This window comes from Triplophysa dalaica, chromosome 8 (assembly GCF_015846415.1).
Source record: "Triplophysa dalaica isolate WHDGS20190420 chromosome 8, ASM1584641v1, whole genome shotgun sequence".
NCBI lineage: Eukaryota > Metazoa > Chordata > Actinopteri > Cypriniformes > Nemacheilidae > Triplophysa > Triplophysa dalaica.
In genome coordinates, this window is record NC_079549.1 from 9091431 (window position 1) to 9117560 (window position 26130).

General features: G+C 40.5%; 1 protein-coding gene across 1 annotated transcript; it reads right to left on the bottom strand.

The window, feature by feature from the left end:
* Positions 1–10376: 10376 nt before the first annotated feature.
* LOC130427570 (paraneoplastic antigen Ma2 homolog) lies at positions 10377–11598 on the bottom strand. Its single transcript, XM_056755112.1, has 2 exons — positions 11043–11598; positions 10377–10957 (listed from the first exon to the last, which is right to left on the bottom strand). The coding sequence occupies exons 1-2, from the start codon at positions 11596–11598 to the stop codon at positions 10377–10379; spliced, it is 1137 nt and encodes a 378-aa protein (XP_056611090.1).
* Positions 11599–26130: the final 14532 nt, after the last annotated feature.

The window sequence follows — 26130 nt, forward strand, 5'->3', positions numbered from 1 at the left end:
ACTCCCAGGCGCACCCCCTTGCTGTCCCCAAAGAATAAGAAGAGTTGACTGCAGTATGCCAAAAGTCATGTGGACAAACCACAGAAGTTTTGGGATAGTGTTCTGTGGACTGATGAAACAAAATTAGAACTGTTTGGGCCCATGGATCAACGCTATGTTTGGAGGAGGAAGAACAAGGCCTATGAAGAAAAGAACACCTTGCCTACTGTGAAGCATGGCGGGGGGTCAATCATGCTTTGGGGCTGTTTTGCTTCTGCAGGTACTGGGAAGCTTCAGCGTGTGCAAGGTACCATGAATTCTCTTCAGTACCAGGAGATATTGGATGACAATGTGATGCAGTCCGTCACAAACCTGAGGCTTGGAAGACGTTCGACCTTTCAACAGGACAATGATCCCAAGCATACCTCCAAGTCCACTAGAGCATGGTTGCAGATTAAAGGCTGGAACATTTTGAAGTGGCCATCGCAGTCACCAGACTTAAATCCGATTGAGAACCTCTGGTGGGACTTAAAGAAAACTGTTGCAGTGCGCAGTGACTGAACTGGAGGCTTTTGCCCATGATGAATGGGCGAAGATACCCGTAGATCACTGCAAGACACTTGTGTCAAGTTATGCTTCACGTTTAAAAGCTGTTATAACTGTAAAAGGATGTTGTACTAAGTACTAAGATTGAATGTCACTTGGGGGTTGATTAAAACTGATAATGATGTGAGCTCAGAAAAGACATTTGTGGTTATTTCATTATAAATGTTATGTTATATCTGTCTGACCTACACGTGCCTCTTTGACTTAATTGTAAGCAGGATGACTGAATGATCATAATCAATGTCAAACTGACCAAAACAATAAATTTCAGTGGGGGTTGAATAATTTTGAACACAACTGTAATAATATATCAGTCTAATCAATAAATATTCGTTATCATTAAAGATAATCATCATATTAGAAGGTAATTTGATAATTTGCTATATGTCTGTGGCAGCCCAAAAAAGGCATTTTTGAAAACAAAGCTTTTTTTAAACAAAACTTTTTTAAAACGCTCTCCACAGTGGATCAATTTGAAGACATCATTTTTGCATTGTAGTTTGAACTATTAAAATAGAGGCTTTCAAATGTATCCGGATTGGTGTTGACACAGTCCATAGCTTACTCAGCAATGCAAATTTTTGACAAATTTTATTCAAAATTGCCAAAATTATTAAAAAAAGAAAAATATCTGTCAGAAACTGAGGTGCCTAAACTCAGATTAACTGGGAATATGATTAATCCATTTGAAAAAGTAACACAAAACTAGTCCTAAATGAAGAAGTGGGAAAACAAACACAAAGAGCAACAAAAAAGTATGTTTCAGTCCAGTACAATAATATTATCCAGAATATTTGGGTAAAATAAAAAAACTTTTGGGTCAAAATGACCCGAACACAACATGACTTAAAATAAACCTGTGTCCTCTAAGCAACGGACCGCTACAGCTGCCTCTGATGGACAACTTTAAAGGCGAGTGTCTCAATATTTAGATTTTTTGCACCCTCAGATTTCAGTATTTCAGTAAATCCGCTTTTTAAGAAATGCTGTGAATGCGCATTTAGTAAATCACTTGGTAACACTTTATAATAACTGCACGCTATGAATCATTAGTTAAGCATCAGTACATAGTTAATTAATCATTTATGAAGCATTGGCCCCACATTAATAGACATTCGTAAGCAGTTTATAAACACAGCTATAAATGCTTTGTTCTTGATTTATAAGCATGTATAAAATATGCTTAATAATCAAAGTTTCATACTTTATTAAGGATGAATTCATCATTTCTAAATAAAAAATTACATTACTTACAAACCAGTTAGTTTGGAGTTGTCAGTGGTTCATGAGATCATTTAGAAAGTGTAAGTAAATGATAAATAAACTCTTTGAATGCACATTTATACATCTTATTATTCTGACATATAGTAACAGTTACTTAATTTGTTAATAAATCTTTTTTAACACACATTCCAGATGTAATTCATGATTGATTAAGGTAGTTATAAAACATTTACTAGTTGTTAGAGAACTATTTTTGTGAGCTCATCTAAAGTGAGGACTATGTATGCCTTGTAAAGCATTTACAAATGAGAGTTGCATATCACTTCACAGTTTATTTTTCATTTTATATCAATTCATTTAATGTTAATTTATACGTTCGGTTGTACAATTTTAATTTTGCAGAGGTTTATTTTTTATTTTATATTAAATCATCTTATATTCATTAATATGTACAGCTGTACAGTTTAATTTCTTTGGCATCTTGAAGTAAATATTTCTATGTTCTGTATCCCTCTGTGTTGTGTTTTTCCTATTTCTGTTTAGAAGATAACTCAGCCTTTAACTCTCATTTGTAAATGCTTTACAAGGCATACATAGTACTCACTTTAGATGAGCTCACAAAAATAGTTAACTGACAACTAGTAAATGTTTTATAACTATCTTAATCATGAATTACAGCAGGAATGTGTGTTAAAAAGCATTTATTAACACATTAAGTAACTGTTACTATATGTCAGAATAATAAGATGTATAAATGTGCATTCAGAGAGTTTATTAATCATTTACTTACACTTTTTTAAATGATCTCATGAACCAGTGACAACTCCTAACTAACTTGTTTGTAAGTAATGTAATCCTTAATTTAGAAATGATGAATTCATCCTTAATAAAGTATGAAAATTTGATTGTTAAGCATATTATATACTGGCTTATAAATCAAGAACAAAGCATTTATAGCTGTATTTATAAACTGCTTACTAATGTCTATTAATATGGGGCTAATGCTTCATAAACGATTAATTAACTATGTACTGATGCTTAACTAATGATTCATAGCGTGCAGTTATTATAAAGTGTTACCAATCACTTTTGTACTGTATGTGCTAAGATAGCAGGCTAATTGGCATCAGAATTAATGTAATAATGCTAAGAATGTTTTTATATCTTTGAGTTAATTCTCCAGAAAATACCATTTAATTTTCATTACTTTCAATTTTTTAATTGTAGATATTTGTCACTGTTGTCTTTTTTTACCTTTATTTTACCTTTATCAGCTTTGTATTTTGAATATAATTTAAATACAAACAAGATCTCACTTACCAGGCTAATGTCAGTCTCACACGTCTTTAGAGGTCATAGTCATTTTGTGGCTAAGGTCTGTCTGTCAGACGGGGAACGTCTTTTGTTTCTAAGTTCTGGTCATGGTGAGCAGGGGTACAGAGAAGATCAATGGCTGAGACTGTGAGAGGACTGGTGCTGTGTGCAGGTCAGACTGAGAGGCAGTGTGAAGCCTTTTCATAGTGACAGAACCCCTGCCAGCTTCAACAACAGAAACACAGCATCAACAGCACTCACGGGGAGACAACAACAAGGCAGTCACCATTTCAAACAACACACAGAGGGAAATGGATTTTTATTGTGACATTGAGGAGATCATCAATACCTGTTGTGCGCAATGGAGAAAATATCAAGGAGAGCCGTCGATATATGATGAAAGGGTAAACTCTTTCTATTAATGTCTTTTTCAAAGTCATAAAAAGTATTGGATTTGCTTATTTTCTCTAAAGGGGCCATTTCAACCTTTGTTAAATTATTCATCATACACAGTGGTGCATTCTCAACCTGAAAAGATTTTTTTGTTTATTTGTTTTATAGGTAGGTCATACAGCTCTCCACAGTACAAGCCATGTAAGTGATGTAATGCTAAAACTGTAGCTTAATTAGGGCCGAAATCACTATTATTTTATAGTAATTATTGGGGTCATTTTACATTTCAAATACACACAACACAAGATAGATAACATATTTTCTATTTTTTTATTAGTGACATTTTAGTGACTTAATTGCACCTACATTTTTCAGTTGGCTTAAAGTTGTTTACATTTCACGAATGCATGTTAAAAAAGACCACAGGTGACTGATGTGAAAACCACAACTCAACAAAATTTAGATGTTACCTATCACTCAAAATTGGAGTTGACCTCAATTTGTTTTAGACTGGCTTGTAAACGTTAGTATACGTTAATAAGTATGTTGAGTAGCACAAACACACAGTCCTGTAGGCCACCATTGTTTTCTTTATATATCCGTTCATGCCAATAGCCAACATCAGCGTTTTCACAGATTCACTTTTTTAGTGGTTTACACAGAAATTATAACATTATCACTTTGAAAAACAAACACTTAAAAGCCATTTTCAAAAGATTGCGTTTTCAGGTCCTCAAAAGAACAGCCAAAACTGTTTAAAGTTTTAAATATATATGTAGCGGCCCCTCTGGTCTCAGGTGTACCAAACCTACAGAACAAAAAGGGACAAGATCCCTGGTTCTTTCCAGGTGTCTCTCGACGTTATATTACAATTGAATAGGATGACTCCTTAACTGTACACTGCTTTTCTCCTTACCTTTATATTTTAGTGCTGCGAAACTTTAGAAACTAAGCATTAATATTTGAATTGAGTTGTTCGACTAAATCATATGAAACAGGTTTTATAAAAGGTAAAATAATACAATATTGATTAACAAAATAGCAAACAAGAAAATAGATTGTACCAATGAAGGGAAAACAAATTTCACCCTGGAAAATAAATTCTGTGCAGGCCCCTTTTACTGAGCTTTGGACACCTTTTATTTTTACAACAAGCAAACAAATGTGTCAAAGAAGCTTTCACATTAACTTAAACGTGTTAACGCTTAGTATGACCGTTCAACAACAAAAAATAGTCCATATTCTAACTCGGACTGTTATGCACACGGACTACAGTTTCCCATTACACATCAACATAGCATGTAAACATTTAGCATTTCAATATGATTTGTCTTACACAAACGGATTGTGGGCCCACACACACACACACACACACACACACACACACACACACACCCCTCCCCCCGTTGCAGGCCTGGAACGTTGCTCGGGTACGTGGAGGCCAAATAAAACACAACTGGCCACTTCGCTTATTTCCTTTTAAGCACATAATGAAATACACAAACAGTACCTCAGATCCTGACAGTTCCAGAGGCTTTCGTATCCGCTAGCAACCAGACACGTGCGGCGCCGATCAGTCAGCCGCTATCCCGCCGTCGGAGAGACTTTAGCTTCCTAGATCTGCTAGCTAGAAAATCCCTTTCCTGCTCCATCTCACGCGAACTGGCGGATCAAACAGTCAACGGCAATCGATTTAATTCCCGTCGATATCGTCCACCTCGCTACTGCAACCCGGTCGAACGACCTAAATACTGCACAGTAACGCTCACGCGCAGTATAACAGTTCGTCCAATTTACGCAGGGATGACTTTATATATGCAGTCGAGTTGACTACACTAAACACATATACACATTTAAACCGCGGAATCAGAAAAACAAAGAAACGCATTCTAAATTGGATTCGTCTCAACTGCCTTCACACTTCTGATCTCCTCCAACATCACTTCCTTCTTTTTTTTTTCCCCCAAAGGCGGGGCTTATCACACCTTTACCCCAATAGCTACATGCCACGTTGAAGATACAAACAACTATATATATATCTAACATTGCATGTTCTCAAAAACAATACTCATATAATAAACCACTTATATGTGAAAACAAAACAGATACCGAAAATAAATACTTCTTTTAAAAGGATATCCAAAATGGAAATTTAACACTGGGTTACATTCTTCCCCTTCTTAAATACTCATGCCCCCATGAGTATAAGTTAAATATGGATAACAACTCTATTTTCGGAGTCTACACATATTTTAGTACACCTGACACCAAAAGGGGAATCCGAACTAGAAGGGCAAAGTTCAATCTTTGAGGAGTTGGGTAGGTGGATGACTATTCCTTTATGCACCACAGTAATGGGTCTTTCACTGGGCTGACCAAGCGCATCATAGCTTAGCTTAGACACAGGTTTTGGCTGCCTCTTAGGACGAGGTTCCTCGGCCTCCACCTCAGAGTCTGACACACTTTTTGAGCTATTCGTTTCCCTCTCAGACACCTCTGCCAAGTCCTCCCTCTGGTTCCACGCCTCTCTAAAATCCTCTTGTCCAAAAGATTCCCTTTCATATTCTCCAGCATGTTGAGTTTCACTGTCCATGTGAACAGCTACTTCACTCTTTTCAGCCCCGGATGCGCTTTGGAGATCAGGAATTAACGGAGTCCATCTTTTTGGCCAGTTTGAATAACAACTTCCATAGCTCTCTTCATCACTCTTTGAGAAATGTTCAGCTGTGTCCTTGGCATCCCACAATCTAAGATCTCTTGACAACTCTTGCTTTCTGCCCTCTGCAAAGTTGGCCAATGGACTTTGCTGGACGTTTTGTCTCTTGTCTGGTTTAGACATCCGCACCAGTTCTCCAATCGGCAAGAGATGATCCCGGTGCATTGTTTTGATTTTTCCTTTCCTATCCTCAGGTATGAGCTTGTACACAGGTAGATTAGTAAGCTTCTCTAACACAATGAATGGGGACGAATTCCATCTGTTTTCTAACCTGTGTTTTACAGAGAAAGCAAGATTTCGAATCAAAACCCGGTGGTCTCCCGGCTCTATGCCTTGACATATTACCTTCTTGTCGTAGCGACGTTTGTTCCTCTGGTGATTCTTCAGTGCAGACTCAGAAGCAAGTTGGTAGGCATTCTGAAGGTCGTTTTTCAGGGTTTCGACATATTTTTGGTATGTCTGAGTTTCTTCTCCTCCAGAAACGGTCCCAAAGCACACATCGATTGGCAGACGTGCTTCTCTCCCAAACAAGAGAAAGCAGGGCGAGTATCCAGTGGCCTCATTTTTAGTGCAATTGTACGCATGCACCAACCTGCTGATGTGCTGACTCCACTTGTTCTTTCCTGCAGCTTCCAGAGTTCCTAGGATGGAGAGCAGTGTCCGGTTGAAACGTTCGGGCTGCGGATCTCCTTGCGGGTGGTAAGGTGTCGTTCTTGATTTCTCAATCCCAAGCATGCCCAACAGTTCTTTAATCAGCTTGCTCTCGAAGTCTCTCCCCTGATCTGAGTGTATACTGGCTGGCAATCCATAATACACAAAGAACTTCTCCCACAGGACCTTTGCAACAGTTGAAGCTTTTTGATCTTTAGTCGCGTAGGCTTGAGCATAGTGGGTGAAATGATCAGTGACAACCAAGACATTAGCAACCCCTCTGGAATCTGGCTCTATCGATAAAAAATCAATGCACACCAATTCCAATGGTCCACTACTAGTGATATTGTTTAACGGCGCACACTTCTGAGGTGATGTCTTTCTAGCAATGCATCTACCACAGGCTTTCACATATGTTTCAATAACTGACGTTATCCGAGGCCAGTAGAATCTATCCTTCAGCAACTCTGTGGTCTGCTCAATGCCCAGGTGTCCATTTTCATCATGTAAAGACTGCAGTACTTGTTGGTGGAACTGTTCAGGTAAAACAAGTTGTTTTTTCTGCTCACCACCAGGACTATTGGATACCCTGTACAGCAACTTATTCTGAATGACCAGCATTGATCCTTGTCTTTGCAGTAGACCCAGCTGAGTATTGGAAGAGTGACTCAACATATGCATCTTTCCATGTTCCAATGCAAACTTTACTGGTCCCACGACTGGATCCCTATCTTGGGCAGTCTTCAGCTCAGCCTGTATAAGTTGCTTTAATTGTCCCAAGTCAAGCTGTGCAAGACAAGTGTAAGCAGGTGGAACACTTACTGACTCAGGGCCTAACTGATCAATCAATCTTGTAGATGTTTCTGTAGTCTGGTGACTCGCTACCATCTGACAGATAGCTTTTACTCCAGGCTGAGGTATTTCTGTCCACTCATACCTAGGCTCCTCATCAAGTGGGTAACGAGATAACACATCAGCATCTACATTATGACGTCCTGGCTTGTACTGCAAACTAAAGTCATAAGTGGCCAATGCCGCCAACCAACGATGTCCAGTCGCATTTAACTTGGCTGTTGTGAGGACATAGGTGAGTGGGTTGTTGTCAGTTCTCACGACGAATTTCAAACCATAGAGATAGTCATGAAATTTATCTACCACCGCCCACTTCAATGCCAAGAATTCAAGTTGATGAGTAGGGTATCTTTCCTCTGTTTTGCTCAGTCTTCTACTTGCGTATGCTACTGGTCGGAGCCCTTCAGGATACTCTTGATTCAAGACCGCTCCCAAACCATTTCCACTTGTATCAATGTGTAGAACATAAGCCTTATTGGGATCTGCGAACACAAGAACAGGGGCTTGAGTAAGACACTGGATAATAGACTCGAAAGCGTTGGTGCAATCCTTACTCCATCGCTCACCAAACGGCTCTGACACCTTGAAGTACCCTCTTTCTGGTTTACTCTTTAGATCTCTTCTGGCTGGTGGATACCCTTTAGTGAGTTCTGTCAGAGGTCGTACTATTGCAGAGTAGTTTTTGACAAACCTCCTGTAGAATCCGCAGAAACCCAGGAATGATCTTAAGGATTTCACATCTGTAGGCATCTTCCACTCAGTAACAGCTTTGATCTTCTCAGGATCAGGGGCAACGCCATCGGCAGAGACAATATGCCCCACATACTTGACCTGGGTCATACAAAGCTGGCACTTGTCCACAGAGACTTTCAATCCATACTCCTCCAGCCGATCCAGGACTTTCAAAAGCCTTCGTTCATGTTCTGCAAGTGTAGAACCAAAGACAATGATATCATCCAGGTACACGATCACCTCTAGCAAATGCATGTCTCCCATGGCACGCTCCATGAGCCTTTGGAATGTAGCAGGTGCTCCACTGACTCCTTGTGGCATCCTTTCAAACTCGTAAAACCCCAATGGGCATATGAACGCAGTCTTCTCCTTATCCTCATCAGCCATAGCAATTTGGTAGTAGCCGCTTCTAAGATCAAGGACGGAAAACCACTTACTTCCAGCCAAACAATCCAAAGCATCATCTATACGAGGGGTAGTGTACTGGTCTGGATAAGTTCGACTGTTGAGTGTACGATAATCAATGCACATACGTACGGCTCCACTTCTTTTCCGCACAATCACAATTGGAGAAGCGTAGGGACTGTGAGACTCCTTAATAATTCCTGCAGCTAGCAGATCTTTAAGGTGATGACGAACATCATCAATGTCTGCGGGAGCAATACGTCGCGACCTCTCTCAAAACGGTCTAGAGTCACTCAGACGGATTTGATGCTTCGTGTCCTTGGTTAATCCCACATCCCATTCTTCAAGGGAGAACACATTTCCTCTCTCAGAAAGCTTTTGGCGAAAACGTTCTTCCCACTCCGAGGGAATAGATGACTTTGTGAAATCAAAAAACTTTGGGTCAATTCTCTTTGGTTCTTTGTGTGGATCAGCCACTGCTGTAACCATATCTGTGGGGAACACATGAGCTATAACTGTTCCAGCAGGTATGGTTATCTCTCTGGCGGTTTCATTCTTAATTAGCACTTTGCACTTGTTCTCATTCATGGCTGAAAAGGGAAACACAACAGGAGGAATTAACAATCCCACTGGCAGCACGTCATATGTAACGGTTTCTTAAACAAAGATGTCTTTCTCCAGTGGTGTTTCTGACTCCACATCACAGACCGTACACATTTCACCTTTTGATGGAATCTTTGCACGGACCTGGACCCATCCACTTTACATCTCCACTAGGTATGTCAATGGTCTTTCCATCGGTAGTTTTCCAAGGCATCTCAAACTCAAGATTGTGAGACTGAATTCTCAACGTGCGTGCAATCTCTGTCTCATGACCAGACATACAATGTTGAAGCAGCCGCTGGAAAAATCTTGCATTGGTCGCTATGATCACAGGCACTTGTTCGGGACCTTCAGGTTCAGGACACACCAAAGCAAGGATTTGCACAGTCTCTTCCATTCCTATCACCGAAGCAGGAAAAGACACGTCTATAAGCACATATCCTGTGTAAGGGTAACTGCCATGGCTAAGGCCCCAAAAAGATAAACCTGAAAGTGGCTGAATTGGCACAAAGGACAGGTTTTTGGAATACCATGACTCAAAAATTATAGTGACCTGAGATCCACTATCTAGCAAGGCTTTACTCGATTGTCCATTGACTTTCACAGGGATGGTCAGAGATGGACCCACTAACCCACTTGGCATTTTACTCTTCTCCTGCACAGTTGCCTGACTTTCTCGGGAGAAACTGATCCTGTCACCAGCGGGCTTTCAACCATCCTGATCGGTTTTCTCAGCTTTTGCCTTTAAAAGTGACAGCACAAGTTTCTGTATTACTAGACAATAGTTTTCAGGAGCTTTGCACCTTGGTGCGATGTGTCCATCCTCTCCACATCTGTAACAGAAGTAGTCCTCCTTAACTTTTCCTACTCTGGGTTTCAGATAAGATTCCTGAGGATCTTGTTATTGGGTGTGTCTTGTGCCTTGGGGTGATTGTCTGAAACTTAGTGATGTTAGCTGCTCCTCTAGCCTCTGAACCTGTTTCTTTAAGGCGAGCACTTCCGGTGAAAGGTCAGTCTCCCTCTTGCTCATCACTTCTCTTGACGCTCTTTCAGCAACTGGCATTTTTGAAGGGCTTTCAGCTACTTGCATCCGCAATTCCTGGATCTCAGCCTGTAACTCTCTCACAGCAATGTTAGTCATCTTCTGCCGTGGCCTGGGGACAGGTTTTGCAGTCACCCCCAAACTATGTCGGGCGGCTTCAGTCTCTTCTTCTTCCCTTATTTCATTTAAAAGAGCAAGGAAATCAGGTGGATCTTCTCGTCTCTCCCTCAGTCTCAGCTGAAGCAATAGCAGGTCTGATTCTACAGCTCCTCTGATCAACTGCTCCACTCTTGCCTTGTCTGCACTTCCTCTTGACGATAACCCGCCTTTCTTCACCACTTTGGTAAGTGCTTTCTCTAGTCGCATCAGAAAATCAGAGAGAGTTTCCCCAAGATCCTGCCTCAGTAACCTAAACACGAAGTACAAATCTTCAGCTGACTCTGAAGTTCCAAAAGCACCCTCCAAGGCCTCAAAGTACTTTAAGGAAGTTGCATCAGCGTTGGAGAACCTAACAGCCTTCACTACCTCCAATGCGGACCCGGAAACTTTCAATGATACGTCTGCGTTTTTCCCTGTCTGAGCAGTCGCACTCCATAACCATCATCCTGGCTTGATCCATCCAGCTCTCCAAAGCTTCTTCTCCCCCAGGAGTAGGAACAGCTCCTGAAAAGGTTCTTAAACGTCGGTATGCACTGCCATCACTTACTGGTTTAGAGGTCTTTTCCAGCAAATCGCTCACAGCACGGATTATGGATTCTGGAGTCCCTGACTCTGAGCTAGACGATGAGAACATAGCTCGAAGATCAAGGAGAGACTTTCCTTCTTGTACCAACAAATCTGCTAGTTTCCCTTCAAATCCTGTTTGCCGGGCCTCATCACTACAGGCTACAATGATCTTCCAAGGCTTTGCACTCACCTCGGGTCTATGTTCGACAGGTAAGAGAGATGGATTAACCTCTTCTTTGAACTCACAGAACACAGACAGGAAACCTGGAGCGATCCCTTCCTTTTGATCTCGCACTCTCACTCTTCCCAGAACTTTGACTGTTTGGATGATTTCTTCGATACGAGCCACGCCCATATCTGTAGACACACCCACAAGTAATAATGCATGTTTTGGATCAATTGCTTCTTTTTGGCACCAGCTGCTGAGTTCAGCTTGAAAGAAAGAATCCTCCACATCCATTGTTCTGTCTGAAGCTTAGCTTTCAACACAGATGATATTCTCTTCTTAACAGTGCAACAGCAAAGAATCGATCCCGGACGAGCCCCCACTTTATGTAGCGCCCCCTCTGGTCTCAGGTGTACCAAACCTACAGAACAAAAAGGGACAAGATCCCTGGTTCTTTCCCGGTGTCTCTCGACGTTATATTACAATTGAATAGGATGACTCCTTACCTTTATATTTTAGTGCTGCGAAACTTTAGAAACTAAGCATTAATATTTGAATTGAGTTGTTCGACTAAATCATATGAAACAGGTTTTATAAAAGGTAAAATAATACAATATTGATTAACAAAATAGCAAACAAGAAAATAGATTGTACCAATGAAGGGATAACAAATTTCACCCTGGAAAATAAATTCTGTGCAGGCCCCTTTAACTGAGCTTTGGACACCTTTTATTTTTACAACAAGCAAACAAATGTGCCAAAGAAGCTTTCACATTAGCTTAAACGTGTTAACGCTTAGTATGACCGTTCAACAACAAAAAAAATAGTCCGTATTCTAACTCGGACTGTTATGCACACAGACTACAGTTTCCCATTACACATCAACATAGCATGTGAACATTTAGCTTTTCAATATGATTTGTCTTACACAAACGGATTGTGGGCCCACTCACACACACACTCTCACTCAGTTCACGAACCCCTCCCCCCGTTGCAGGCCTGGAACGTTGCTCGGGTACGTGGAGGCCAAATAAAACACAACTGGCCACTTCGCTTATTTCCTTTTAAGCACAAAATGAAATACACAAACAGTACCTCAGATCCTGACGGTTCCAGAGGCTTTCGTATCCACTAGCAACCAGACACGTGCGGCGCCGATCAGTCAGCCGCTATCCCGCCGTCGGAGAGACTTTAGCTTCCTAGCTTTGCTAGCTAGAAAATCCCTTTCCTGCTCCGTCTCACGCGAACTGGCCGATCAAACAGTCAACGGCAATCGATTTAATTCCCGTCGATATCGTCCACCTCGCTACTGCAACCCGGACGAACGACCTAAATACTGCACAGTAACGCTCACGCGCAGTATAACAGTTCGTCCAATTTACGCAGGGATGACTTTATATATGCAGTCGAGTTGACAACACTAAACACATATACACATTTAAACCGCGGAATCAGAAAAACAAAGAAACAAATTCTAAATTGGATTCGTCTCAACTGCCTTCACACTTCTGATCTCCTCCGCCATCACTTCCTTCTTCTTTTTTTTACCCCCCCAAGGCGGGGCTTATCACACCTTTACCCCAATAGCTACATGCCACGTTAAAGATACAAACAACTATATATATATCTAACATTGCATGTTCTCAAAAACAATACTCCTATAATAAACCACTTATATGTGAAAACAAAACAGATACCGAAAATAAATACTTCTTTTAAAAGGATATCCAAAATGGAAATTTAACACTGGGTTACATATAGAACAATGCAGAGGAGCTAAACAAGAATAGGCACTTTGCAAAAGGCCACACTATAATGATGGGTTAAGGGTAGTACATTTTCAGGCCATGGGCAGCATTAGAGGCCAGAAACATTGCCTTACCTAGTCTATGTCTCTGACATACAGAACAGTACACTACACAATACAGTGTCATGAATGTAACATGACAGAACATTTAGAATTTTATTACCACTGAGCCCTATGAAACCTCAATTTATGGTGTTTGGGTTTAAGACCTTTATTTTCAGTCCGCGGATGACTGCTGTCCATGATATAAATCATGTGCAGATTCACAAATCTCTACAGGCCAACATGCAGTAAAACTAATATCTTTTGGCCGACAGCAAGAAGTCTGACTAATCTTGTTTAAGCAGGGTGTTATTGTCAAAAACAGAAAAAAACTATGGCTTAACGTCTGAAGAAACAAGAAGAATTTGTAGCTACTATCCACAAAGGGGTACAAATTTGGTAGTTTGAACAGTCTTGGTCTTGAAGTCCAAGGGCCAGATTGACAGAAGTTTACCTGAGCAAATGCCTCTTTGAGTGTTAAAATAACCACTTTCAAGATTTACTGAAGACATGCAGTGAAAATGTGTGCACACAATTTGTCACCTTGAAATTATAAGATTCAATTCTATTGTGTAAAAACATATTTTGTGACAATTGATTTAAATTATGTGATTTTATTTCTTGATTTACAACCTTACAACCTCAAGGCAGTGAGTTGGTTTTTATGCTTTGAAATGGTGCTCTCACATTAATTTGCACTGTTTAGTAAATCTGGTCCATAATATCTAATAGGATTATGGGAAATATCGATGAGAGGGGACACATAGGGCTGAGAAAATAGCATTTTCTCAATTCAGATTAAGTAAGCTGTGAAGATGGTTCTGTCTAGGTGGGGTGTGTGATATCAAGAACTCTACAAGTTACATTACAAATTGACCACATTGTTTCACAGGATGTAAAGAATCTTCAGGCTAAAGGCCGGAATGCTATTGTGAGGGTGAAATCAAGGAAAGATTTGTTGATATCTGACAAGATGGTAAAAAATAAACCACAGCAGAAGAGAGATATGAAAATGGTGGTAGCGCTGCAGAAAATGGACAAACTCCAAAGGGTTTCTCTATAATGTGGCCTTGAATGAGTACTGTAGGTGGAAGTGGTGTGGAAGTTGATGGATGATCTATCCCCCTTCAAATCATGGCTCTGATGTAACTGGCCTGCAGGCTCATGACATGCACCAGTTGTCTTTGAGGTCCGTGTCCAGACTGAAATAAAGAAATGTCACTAGGCAAGTGCACCATCATTCCCAAAGGCTTTTCCTTGGGCCTTGATTATTTTGCTTTTCTATTTTATAAAAGCTTATCATGTCACTACAGATGTTTTGCTTGTCTTAAAAAAATGAACATGGGAATGATGAAGATGAAGCAATCAAACAAACAAACAAACAAAGTTAACCGATGCTGTTGGTGTGGGACAGGCTGTTGTAAACATTGAATTTTTTTATTACCTTTGGAGTTACATGGGTGTTGAAGAGAGCATGATGGACATTTGATGTTGAAGAACAGCTTGGAGCCTGTATACTGAAATCAGTGTCAAAAAGCTGTAGAGCAATGTTCACTGGGCAGGGGCTTAGAACGATGACCACCTCATTCAGAAATGTGCCTTAAGGGCTCTGGACTATGTGAGAATTCTATATACTACAACTGATGTGTATAACAATAAACTACAGTTTCAAAGGAATCTGTGACATTGTCACAAACTGTAGTCTATTCATTCGTGTTCATGGACACGAATTTCCCCCTTTTTTTCATGTCGGTCAGCACAACTTGACTTTCAATTTAAGGTATTTAAATATGTAATATCTTTCACATGCATAAATATATGTCAATGCAATTTGATGGGGATTCATATATTTTAACAAATTGCTACAACAATATTCTAGTAAAATTTACTGTTTAAACATTTTACAAGTTTTTACTGTAGTTTGCGATGCATTATGAGTAACACAAAGTATTACAGTTATTAATAAAATATTTCACTGTCACCTGTAAGTCAATATACAGGTTATAGGTATTGTGACTGTAGCTCGTGCAATTTAGAGTAATAAATTGTGATACGGCATTAAGGGATTGCGCAGGGTGCATTAACCTTTGAAATCTTATGGACTGGAGCAACGAAATAAGGATTCAGGTCAGATATTAATTCGATTGTTTTTATTTGTGGCTCGACACAGGCCATCATCATTAAGTAGTAAAATGTGAAGCTTACAGTGTTATTCTTAACGTTACGTCTAGTTCATGTAGGAATATGTTGTTTGGATTCAGGAGTGAGGCGGCGGCCATGCCATGTATGTCAGAGAGGACAAAATGTAACTTTCAGATAATTAGCTCCCAATACCACAAAGAAAATTTAAGCTTCTGTTATAGGAGAATCCACCAAGTTGTTTTTCTATAAATAATATACCAATAGCAGAGTAATTGCAATAAACAGTCAACTTGTTTTCAGAGGTGAATGTGTGATCTTTGGTAATGTAGACATTCGGAGAAATAATGAATAACTTAAACAACAGACTTTGGTTAAAAAGTATTTCAGAAAACACAATCCAGATCCTCTTCAATGAGATGTGGTGGAGAGCATTTTTCCTTTTAATTCACATTTTTAGAATTTATGTGCATTTTGACATACCCATCCAGCATTTTTTAAGGCGATACCCCAAATTGTGGATAGTTGGACGAAAACATGACAGATTGCATCAGAGGAATGCATCAGACTGGAATAGTGGCAAGAGAATTTTTGCTTGTGACTAAAGGAGAAACCATTATATAAAGTGCTTTATAGGTGTAGGGCAGGAGGACAAGAATCTCCATTCCTCCTCACTGAATCCCACAGTCAGACTTTTTTGACTTCATATGAAGAGGCTGAGGCTGCTGCTGCTGGTTGGCAGGTGTGAGAGAAGCAAGAGATTTTCAACAAATGGGATGCAACCCTAATGCTTAAAGAACAAACAATAAACTGGATAGCTTGCTAAGTCAAAGCAAGGAGCTAAGTAAGTTTTTATTTTAGCCTGCTATGCTAATACTTGGAAAGATTTTTAAATGAAAACCTCCAACAGGTAGAATTAATACATAAGTGCATTTCTGCATTCTCCGAATAAACAAAAATTAAAGGTGGACATTACTGTCCAATGGCCAGCCTTAAGTTCAACTTCCAACAATCCATTCAATTCCCAAAGCATGGAATCAAGTCCCACACTACATTGTTTCCTATTTAATAAACTGTTACACTTAAAATTTGGGAAACAAACACTATCGCAGCATCCGTTGCATGCTGACATAAAGATGCATTTTAGGCCACAGTGTGTTCCAACAGTAACAACTTATCAAAACAAAATACTGCTATGAGTGAGTTCAACTATTTTAATATACCTAAATAATTGCATAGAAAATGTATGGATAAGTGAATTGAATAATTGAATTTTAAAAGCCCATTGCCTGGAACAATATAACGTTGTGAAATCTGTAATTTGCTTCAGTGATCTTCAGTGATACAGTTAGTTGTCTCAGAGGACAGGGTTTGTTGTTTCATCCAGCATAGATATAAGCTATGCAATGGCATTACCCATGATCCTCTTCTGACTTGATTGTTAAAGGGATACTCCACCCAAAATAAAAAAAATTCATATACTGCACTTCAAGTTGTTCCAAATCTTTATTCATTTCTTTGTTCTAATGAAAACAGAGAAAGATATATGGAAGAATGCTATTAACCAAACAGTGCTTTGCTACCATTGACTACCATAGCAGGATTATTACCATAGCATACTATTATTGTCTCTTTTTTGTTGTTGCTGTTCTGTTGCACGCAAAGTTAGATATTTTTAAGAATTTAGGAGCGAAAACAGTTTTAAGCACATTTGACAACTTACATTTTTCCATGATGTCCGAGAAATCTCAGTTGCTAATATTGTTTTCCAAATATCTTTATGTGTGTTCAGAAGAACAAAGCAATTAATACTGATTTGGAACAATTTGGGGGGAGTAAATCATGACAGAATTTTCAGATTTGGGTGGAGAGGAGTATCCCTTTAAGGTCTTTGCCAATAATTCTTCTAAAATGAATGACCATAAAGTTTGCCAATAAATTACATTTTAACTAAAAGCATGCATTTGTTTAGGCATTTCAGACTGAAATTTCAATTTAGCTTGTTTTTTATGTTGTGTGAGTAATTATGTGTGGATATTCTAACACACTGGACTCGCCATGCCGCATCCCGTTTAGACATGGTGTAATTTATGAAGTTGATATTTTATGCTATAAATCATATTAAAAGTCCTTTCTCTAAAAGCTTTATATATTCAGACTGCTTTCCAGTCCTAAGGCCACACTGTGCAACACAGGGTTTTTCTTTAATGCTAAGAAAACAATATCCAATGTCTTCTCTAAGGCATATTTTGAGATCGCTGACCTCAGCGGGTCTGTGTCTGAAGGGACACAAGCAACTTTTTTTGCAAGAAATATTGAGCATATGGCGAGATGACAAGTTCACCTTCAAATTCATTTTAACACCTTCTGTAAAAATGAAATTAAGCTTCTGTTTTCACTAGCATTGCTCCTTTTCAAAAGGCCAGGGATAAGTTTCGAAAAGTTTGTTCGAATATCATTTGATATTTAAAGTTTGCAAAATATTTCCCAAATGCTTTGACGTTCCCAAAAAAGAATGGCGGAAGGTGCTGCTTGGCATATGCATATTCATAAACGAATGACCCCAGCCGTTCTGGAGCATATGGATGTATATTTGTGCCCTGCATATGCTCCTGTTCAATTATTCCTGTTTTAGAATGTCTCCTCCTACTCAACACAATCAGAGGTGAAAAAGCTACTTCACTTTTCTTTGGCATAAATGAAGTGATAATGATGTGAGAGCTTGTTATGTTTCCCTATGTGTTAGACTCGAACGTGGCAAAAGTGTTGTTTCAAACCGAAGAGATGAGATTCGTTAAAGATAATAGAAACTGGTAAATGGATTTGAATAAGCACTTCAGTTTTGTTATGCACAACCACATATCTCTGTCATAAATACATTAGCAAAACAAGGTCCCTAAAACAACCCCCACCATCTAATTAATTATCTGCTCATCACATCCAATATCAAACTAGCATTAATTATTAGATTAATATGTCATAATTTATTTTATGTCATTACAATACTTTTTTCCCTGTTCCCATTTGCTTGTCAACACATCAAACTGTAACTGGCATCATCTCTATCCTGAACGATTGGGGCAGCTTGCATGATTTACTTTGTAAAGACGTCATTGTTATGCATAGAGTTGCTGGAAAATGTAAAATAATGAGACAATAACGCAGTGGTTTAGTACAGAAATATTTTCAGCTGGTCTGAGACAGACATATCTTATTTGCGATTCTTTTTAATGCACCGTCCCGACATGAGATCCTGATGCTGCTGGACGTGCCAGTAGCTTGTTCTCCATCTTCATTGGGTTGTCAAGGTGTGCTGAGTAATAAAAGAGTAATATACAGATTTTTAGCTAGATGAGGGTGAATAAAGTTAAAGATGACAGATTTTTTGGGCATGAACTATCTCTTTAAAGGCGAAAACAACAAAAGCCCATGCATCAATTTGATTCGATTTTTCGAGTTTCACAGCTAAGCACAGTATTCCGAAATCTCAGATGTACAAAATTTCCTCTTTAGCGTGAAATGAATAAAAAGCACCAAACTTTATAAATGATAAAATATTCTGTTCTCAAAGTTGTCAAGCACTTTTTAGTAGGCTACTTCTAACAAGATATTTGCAAAACTCAGAGACAAACATAAGGGTGATTCATAATAATTATTTATGGTAAAAAAAGAAAATCATGAATTACGGAGTTATGAGGTTTAAGAAGGACAGCAGCGATATAGTTAGACAGATTGTAATAGAAGGTTCCACTATATTAAAAAAATAGATAAAGTAAACGTAAAAAAGATAAAGTAGTATAACTACTATATACATTTTGTGTGATGATTTAAATGGGTTGTGGTGCTGTTGTAATACATTCCACTTGGAAATACAGACATAATTTTTCTACTAGAAATGTCAATCTAGGGGATAATGTTTTCATTATTTCACTCACCAAAGTGCACTTGACACTTCCTAGCAACCTGTCTCAGAGACCTGACAGCTGTTCAGGAAATACAATTCATAGTCATTACAGAAAATCACCAGCTCAATCCACAATCACAATTTCATCAGAATCAATCATGGCATCTCCATATTGAGTGTCATTTTTAATCTAACATATCTGTTTTGGTCATTATACAGTGGGGTATGGTCAGCAGAGACCAGCGATGTTCTGTATAGTGTGGGAGTCTCTTGAATAAAGAATGTGTTATCACGCTCTGTGTTGTTGCTTATTATCTCTGATTATATTTGAAAGATTCTGAAAGTTCCAACTCTCTTTGATGTCGACATAGTTTTGAATTCATATCACACTAGGCTTGTTATGAAGAAGTTGCTAATTCTGGGACATTTTCATAGATGATAGTGGCCTAAGCAGAATTCCCCATATAGCTCTACAGTTATGGAATAAAGATTAAATGTAGGCTACCTCAGAAAACCCCTTCTCACTTTAATTAATAGTGGGTGGCTGTTTGACACTTCTGAAACCACAAACTTTTCGACAGATTTTTGTGACATGAAAGCTAAGCTAAATTTGAATCCTCTTCAGAGAGACTCGGGATTCACGCAATCCCTGAAACAAATAGACGGTTTGAGACTATACAAGCTGTTCAAATCGTGTGATGTAGATTGACGTGACTGCCAGGGTGGGATAATGTTATGACTCCCTATTTTATACACTTATGCTCAGGATGTCATGACACCAATGATCCGACCGCCATTGGAGCTTGTTCTACTGTCACATTAATGGGTTGAAGATATTGATGTTGGAAGAAATTGATGCCCTTCCTGGGGGTCTGCATTAACAAGCCTCCCTTAATGAATGGGAGGACACTAAAAGGCATCTTCCCGCTGTTCATGCATCAAGCCAGTGACAGACGTGAACGGTTGATTGATGCAATGCTCCTCTTAGCCTTTGGGGTTATTCTTAGTAGCCTCTTTTGACTTCTTGTCTTTCTCTGTCAAAGCATAAAGCAATATCCAAATCCATTAGCTTTGAAAAAATTACATTAGCGCTTCGACTGACTGCGTGGCGCGCGCTGGGATTTTCTGCCATCCCGCTGGTTCTTCACTTCCGACAAGAGGAAGGTATTAAATGACTTTCAAAGGAATATGAATTAAACCAGGAATCTGTGTCCGTGTCCTCGAGACACGTCTGAACGTTAAGGTTGTGGGCTCCTCTGCTTGATCGAGTCTAAAGTTGGACTAGCTAATCACTGATCAGCAGCTAATCATTGATTATAAATGGTTAGAGAGTAGGGTATTTCCCCTGAGGACACAGCCACTTGGCCTCTGACTGTGGAAAAAAGAGCCAACATTAGTGTTATTAGAGGTTTAGATTTAATTCCAGCCCGTTCTTCATTAAGGCAATTGATTGAGGAAAAGATTGATGCACGGAATATGCCGGTCCTTGTGGCTGAATCACGAAGGCTCCATAGGATGTCATTTTGCTCAGCGTCAGTCCTTTGCTGCAGTGCTCAATGCAGGAAACCCTTTTAGTGGCCAACCCTTGGGTTAAATGGACGCCGCTAGCATACTAAGAAGGAGAGGAAGGAACTTAAACAGGATGTACTGCTTAAGTTTTCGATCTTGACAGCTTACCACTATAAGCTTTCCCTGGTATACCCTCAGAGAAACCACAGAAAGAATGCAAAAAAGTAGTGATAGAGCTTTTCACAACGTGTTTATACATGGTTTCTTTTGTTTTAAACCCCAGATATGCCAGTTCTAACTGCGGATAAAGTAACGCTCTAATCTTGTTTTGTTTTTTTCAAAGCGGAGCCAAAGATGTAGTGTCAAATGCGCTGTGAGAATGTTACAGTATGTTGTTTAGCAAAAGACAATCGAAAACCAAATAGTGCTTACCTTATGAAATATTCATGTGCTTTGAAGTCGCAGAAACTTTCAAGCAATCCAATTCAGCATCTGAGATGGAAAATAAAATGTCAAACGCTGAGTGTGAACACATAGTGAAGAAAATACTATTTTAGATTCTTCAGATTATATCTTCAATAAAACAGCCAGAGAAATCTGATATTTTTATGTTTTCACAGATGTTCAAGCAATTATAAAAACAAATCAGGCTCCCGTCGTGAGCTATGTGTTCGTCCGATCAATGGTATTGACCTCATCAATATGCCAACAAGAGTGTTAACTGCAACGTACAGTGTGAAGTCCTCATACTTGAATAACTAAGATAAAAAACAGTGTTTAAAGTTAAACATCGAGAATGTTTACCCAGCGTTTAAAATAGCCCCTGGTATCTCAAGTGTGAATAGTCCAGTCGTTTGTGCTTTGAGCTTGTTCAGTATTTTAAGTGCTGGGAATTAAATGGAGAAGCGTTTGGCTCCCATAAGCCCACTTAATTCTCCTCTCATTTTACATCTGATATTGTTTCACTTTGTCACGGGTTTTGGAGCACCGAGCTTGATTAGGTGCTCACATTTGCCGTTCTCTAGTGTGCTTCTGTACACTTGATGATGTACTGTACAGTTCAAAGCCAGCGCCTGGAACAATTCTCCTAGCTTCCATCTGAGATTTTGAATTAGACTAAAATGAAAATAATTGATGTAAATGCAATTTAAAACAATACTGTTGTCTATGGTAATAGCTAGGACAAACAGCAACTTGTGTTGCACGTCTGTGCATACGTTAGTGAATGTCTCATGCCCCAGTTAGAGTCTAATCAGGGTGTTTAGGCCCCAGGTGTGCCCCAAGTGACAGAAAATGCGTAATCCCAGTGGGCCACACAGACTGACGAACTGTTTGACCTGGGTTAATCCTGAAAGATGTCAAGAATGAAACCATACAAATAAACCTGTTTACCTTGAGATTTCAGTGGAATTACATATGCAGGAAAGAGTCTTTTGATTCCAACACTCTTAATTTAGATGTGGTACAATTTATTCAAAATTATCTTCATTTTAATGTTCTGATTGATTTAAAAGACAGCTTTTTAAGTGATTTTGCTACAGGTCTGTTATTTCATCTTTTCCTCAATCGATATTGGGCAGTTCGGTTTACTTGAAACAACGAAATGCATATATTTGAGAATATACGTCGGTCCCCTCCTTGAACTGCCACCTTACCGTGGTGGAGGGGTTTGAGTACCCGAAAGATCCTAGGAGCTATGTTGTCTGGGGCTATATGCCCCTGGTAGGGTCTCCCAAGGCAAACAGGTCCTAGGTGACGGGTCAGACTAAGAGCGGTTCAAAAAACCTTTATGATGCCTATAAATTTGAGGACCGTGACGTGGCCCGGCATGGCGCAGCCGGGGCCCCACCCTGGAGCCAGGGCCGAGGTTGGGGCTCGTATGCGAGCGCCTGGTGGGATCACCTCTACGCACAGCTTGGGCTCTGGAACCACACTCCTCGAGAGAGGATGGACTCTTCACCACTCTGGAGTTGCCCTTGCTGAGAGGCGGTGGGCTGTTGTGGGTTTGCTTATAGCCCCCCAGCTCCGTTCCTCCAACACGTTGCTCCCCCAGCCTCCCATCTGTGTTGGAGTTCACCCCAGTGAACGAGAGGTAGCTTCCCTGCGCCTTCGGGTTGGGCAAGTGGGCAGCAACAGTGACACCTGGAGGGGCGTGATTGGGAGGAACGGCCCCCCTGATCTGAACCCGAGTGGTGTTCTGTTATTGGACTTCTGTGCTAGTTATAGCTTGTCCATAACAAGCATCATGTTCAAGAATAAGGGTGTCCATCAGTGCACATGGCACCAGGACACCCTAGGCCGGAGGTCGATGAAAGAGTTTGTGGTTATTTCATCTGACCTCCAGCCGTATGTCTTGGACACTCGGGTGAAGAGAGGGGCGGAGCTGTCAACAGATCACCAACTGGTGGTGAGTTGGATCCGATGGCGGGGGAGGAAGCTGGACAGACTCGGCAGACGCAAACGAACTTTGAAGTTCTGTTGGGAACGTTTGGCCGAATCCCCTGTCAGAGAGATCTTCAACTTCCGCCTACGGCAGAGCTTCGACCAGATCCCGAGGGAGTCTGGAGATATGGAGTCCGAGTGGACCATGTTCTTCACCTCCATTGTCAACGCAGCCACTCGGAGCTGTGGCCGTAAGGTCTCCGGTGCCTGTCGTGGCGGCAATCCCCGAACCCGGTGGTGGACACTGGAAGTAAGGGATGCCGTCAAGCTGAAGAAGGAGTCCTATCGGGCTGGCTGGCTTGTGGGACTCCCAAGGCAGCTGATGGGTACCGACAGGCCAAGCGGACTGCAGGCTTTGTTAGTTCGCATTGCCGGCAGTAAGTCAGACTTGTTCCTGGTGCATGTTGGACTCCGGCAGGGCTAACCTATGTTGCCGGTTCTGTTCATAATTTTTATGGACAGAATTTCTAGCCGCAGCCAGGGCCCGGAGGGTGTTGGGTTTGGGGACTACACGTTTTAATATCTGCTCTTTCCAGATGATGTTGTCGTGCTGGGCCCATCAGACCAGGACCTTCAGCATGCACTGGGACGGTTTGCAGCCAAGTGTGATGCGGCTGGGATGAGAATCAGCACCTCCAAATCCGAGGCCATGTTCTCAGAAGGAAGAGGGTGGCTTGCCCACTTCAGGTTTGTGGAGAGTTCCTGCCTCAAGTGGAGGAGTTCAAGTATTTGGGGGTCTTGTTCACGAGTGCGGGAAGGATGGAATGGGAGATTGACAGACGGATCTGTGCAGCTTCTGCAGTAATACGGTCGCTGTACCGGTCTGTCGTGGTGAAGAAGGAGCTGAGCCGCAAGGCGAAGTTCTTCATTTACCGGTCAATCTACGTTCCTACCTATGGTCATGAGCTGTGGGTAATGACCGTAAGGAAAAGATCCCGGATACAGGTGGCCGAAATGAGCTTTCTCCGCAGGGTGGCTGGGGGATCCCTTAGAGATAGGGTGAGAAGCTCGGTCACTCGTGACGAGCTCAGAGTAGAGCCGCTGATCCTCCACATCGAGAGTGTCAAGCTGAGGTGGCTCGGGCATCATTTCCGTATGCCCCTTGGACGCCTTCCCGGGATGGTGTTCCAGGCATATCCTACCAGGAGGAAGACCTAGGACACGCTGGAGGGACTATGTCTCCCGGCTGGCCTGGGGACGCCTCGGTGTCCCCCGGAAGAGCTGGAGGAAGTGTCTAGGAAGAGGGAAGTCTGGGCATCCCTGCTTAGACTGCTGCCCCCCGCGACCCGGCCCAGGATGAAGCGAAAGAAGATGGATGTATGGATGGACATCTGTTTCATGCTTTTATATGGTTCTTTTATTTGTTCCACCACAACAAGGCAACATTACATCACACACTTTTCTGTACACAACCAAATGTATTAATTGCCCATATTGATGGTAATGTGTGAAATGGTTGTCTTGTAAATTTATTTTACATGTTCTGCACTGTGGCTTCAGGAGACAACGTATTTCATATCTTTTCCTACCGCACAGAAATGACAATAAACACTGTGACTGACTTTGTATTAATTGCCTGTCAATCTAACCAGTGTCTCTGTTGCTCATTTTTAGTTAGTTTTATGTTCATGTCATTCTTTTCTCTGTTTGTGTGGTTTTTTAATGTAGAGCATATTTTAATCTTTCTTTTTAAGCTTTTCTTAGCCGTCACCCAATTGTACTCCTGGCAGTCTTCAAAATTACTGAGAGAGCTCTTTAGTTTCTCAGTTGTTTCTCAATAACAAAAATGAGATTTTTGTTGTATAAACCTGCTGTTTCCTGAAATTAAAATTCTTTCATCATTAACTTAACCTCGTGTCATTACAAATAAATATTTTCCTTCTTCTGCAGGACACGAAATATGATATTTTGAAGAACGAACCAAACATCATTGTAACAAATTGAACCTCATGGAAACAAAACCGCTGAGACATTTCTCAAAATATGTTCTTTTGTGTTCCAGTGAAGAAAGAGACATACACAGGTTTTGAATAATGTGATAGTGAAAAAAATTAAAATTCTATCATCATTAACTCACCCTCAAGTTGTTCAAAAACTGTATCAAATTTGTTGTGTTGAAAACAAAGATATTTCAAAGAATGTAGGAAACATCATTCTATCATTCAATATCATTCTTTGTGTTCAGCAGTACAATGAAATTGTTCACAACAACTTGTTGTGAGTACATGATGATAGAATTTTCATTTTTGGAGCTATCCCTTAATCAATGTCCATTGATAATTATAAGAGACACACTGAAACAAAGGTGATATGTTGCTGATACTCAGTTTCTTGTGTTGTAAGATATTTTTTCATCTGAAAGTGTCAGGCACAAAATAATTCCTAAGGTTCTAGAACTATATGAGACACATCACCTTGAAATCATCAAACCCAGAGAGACTCATATATGAGCGCCCATTCCCCTGGCACTTGACATGTGCCCTCTTCCTGTCTCCCGCACTCTCCTCAAAGAGCTCCTTTGTTAATTTCTAATACCGCGGTAGCCTCAAAGGCAACGGTTCTGGAGGAAGATTTGTGGGTAACTGAATTACAGGTGGCACCTAATTTTAGGAGGCATGTGCTGGGGACTGACTCCTGTCTTCCATCTCAATTCTTCTGTGTGAAAATGGTAATTTATTTCACTCTGGTCTGCCCTGCCGGTGTCTTGTTGAGTCTGTGCTCTCCTGGCCAGAGCTGCAGGACTCGTTCTCAGTGTGCTGTAAATGAATGTACAGCTGCACCTGGGCTCCACAGGTGGGGAACAACTGGAATGACAGCTCACATCACAAACATAATCAGCAGACTCCCTCAGAACCAGTGCCCGCCCCCAGAGGCTGTC

Bases quoted from the DNA above. Each gene is read 5' to 3' on its own strand.
- LOC130427570 (XM_056755112.1), bottom strand. From the start codon at position 11,598: ATGGGCGTGGCTCGTATCGAAGAAATCATCCAAACAGTCAAAGTTCTG. The intron at 10,958-11,042 runs GTAGTGAAGGCT...TTGGAACTTCAG, and splicing joins TTTCCGGGTCCGCATTGGAG to AGTCAGCTGAAGATTTGTAC.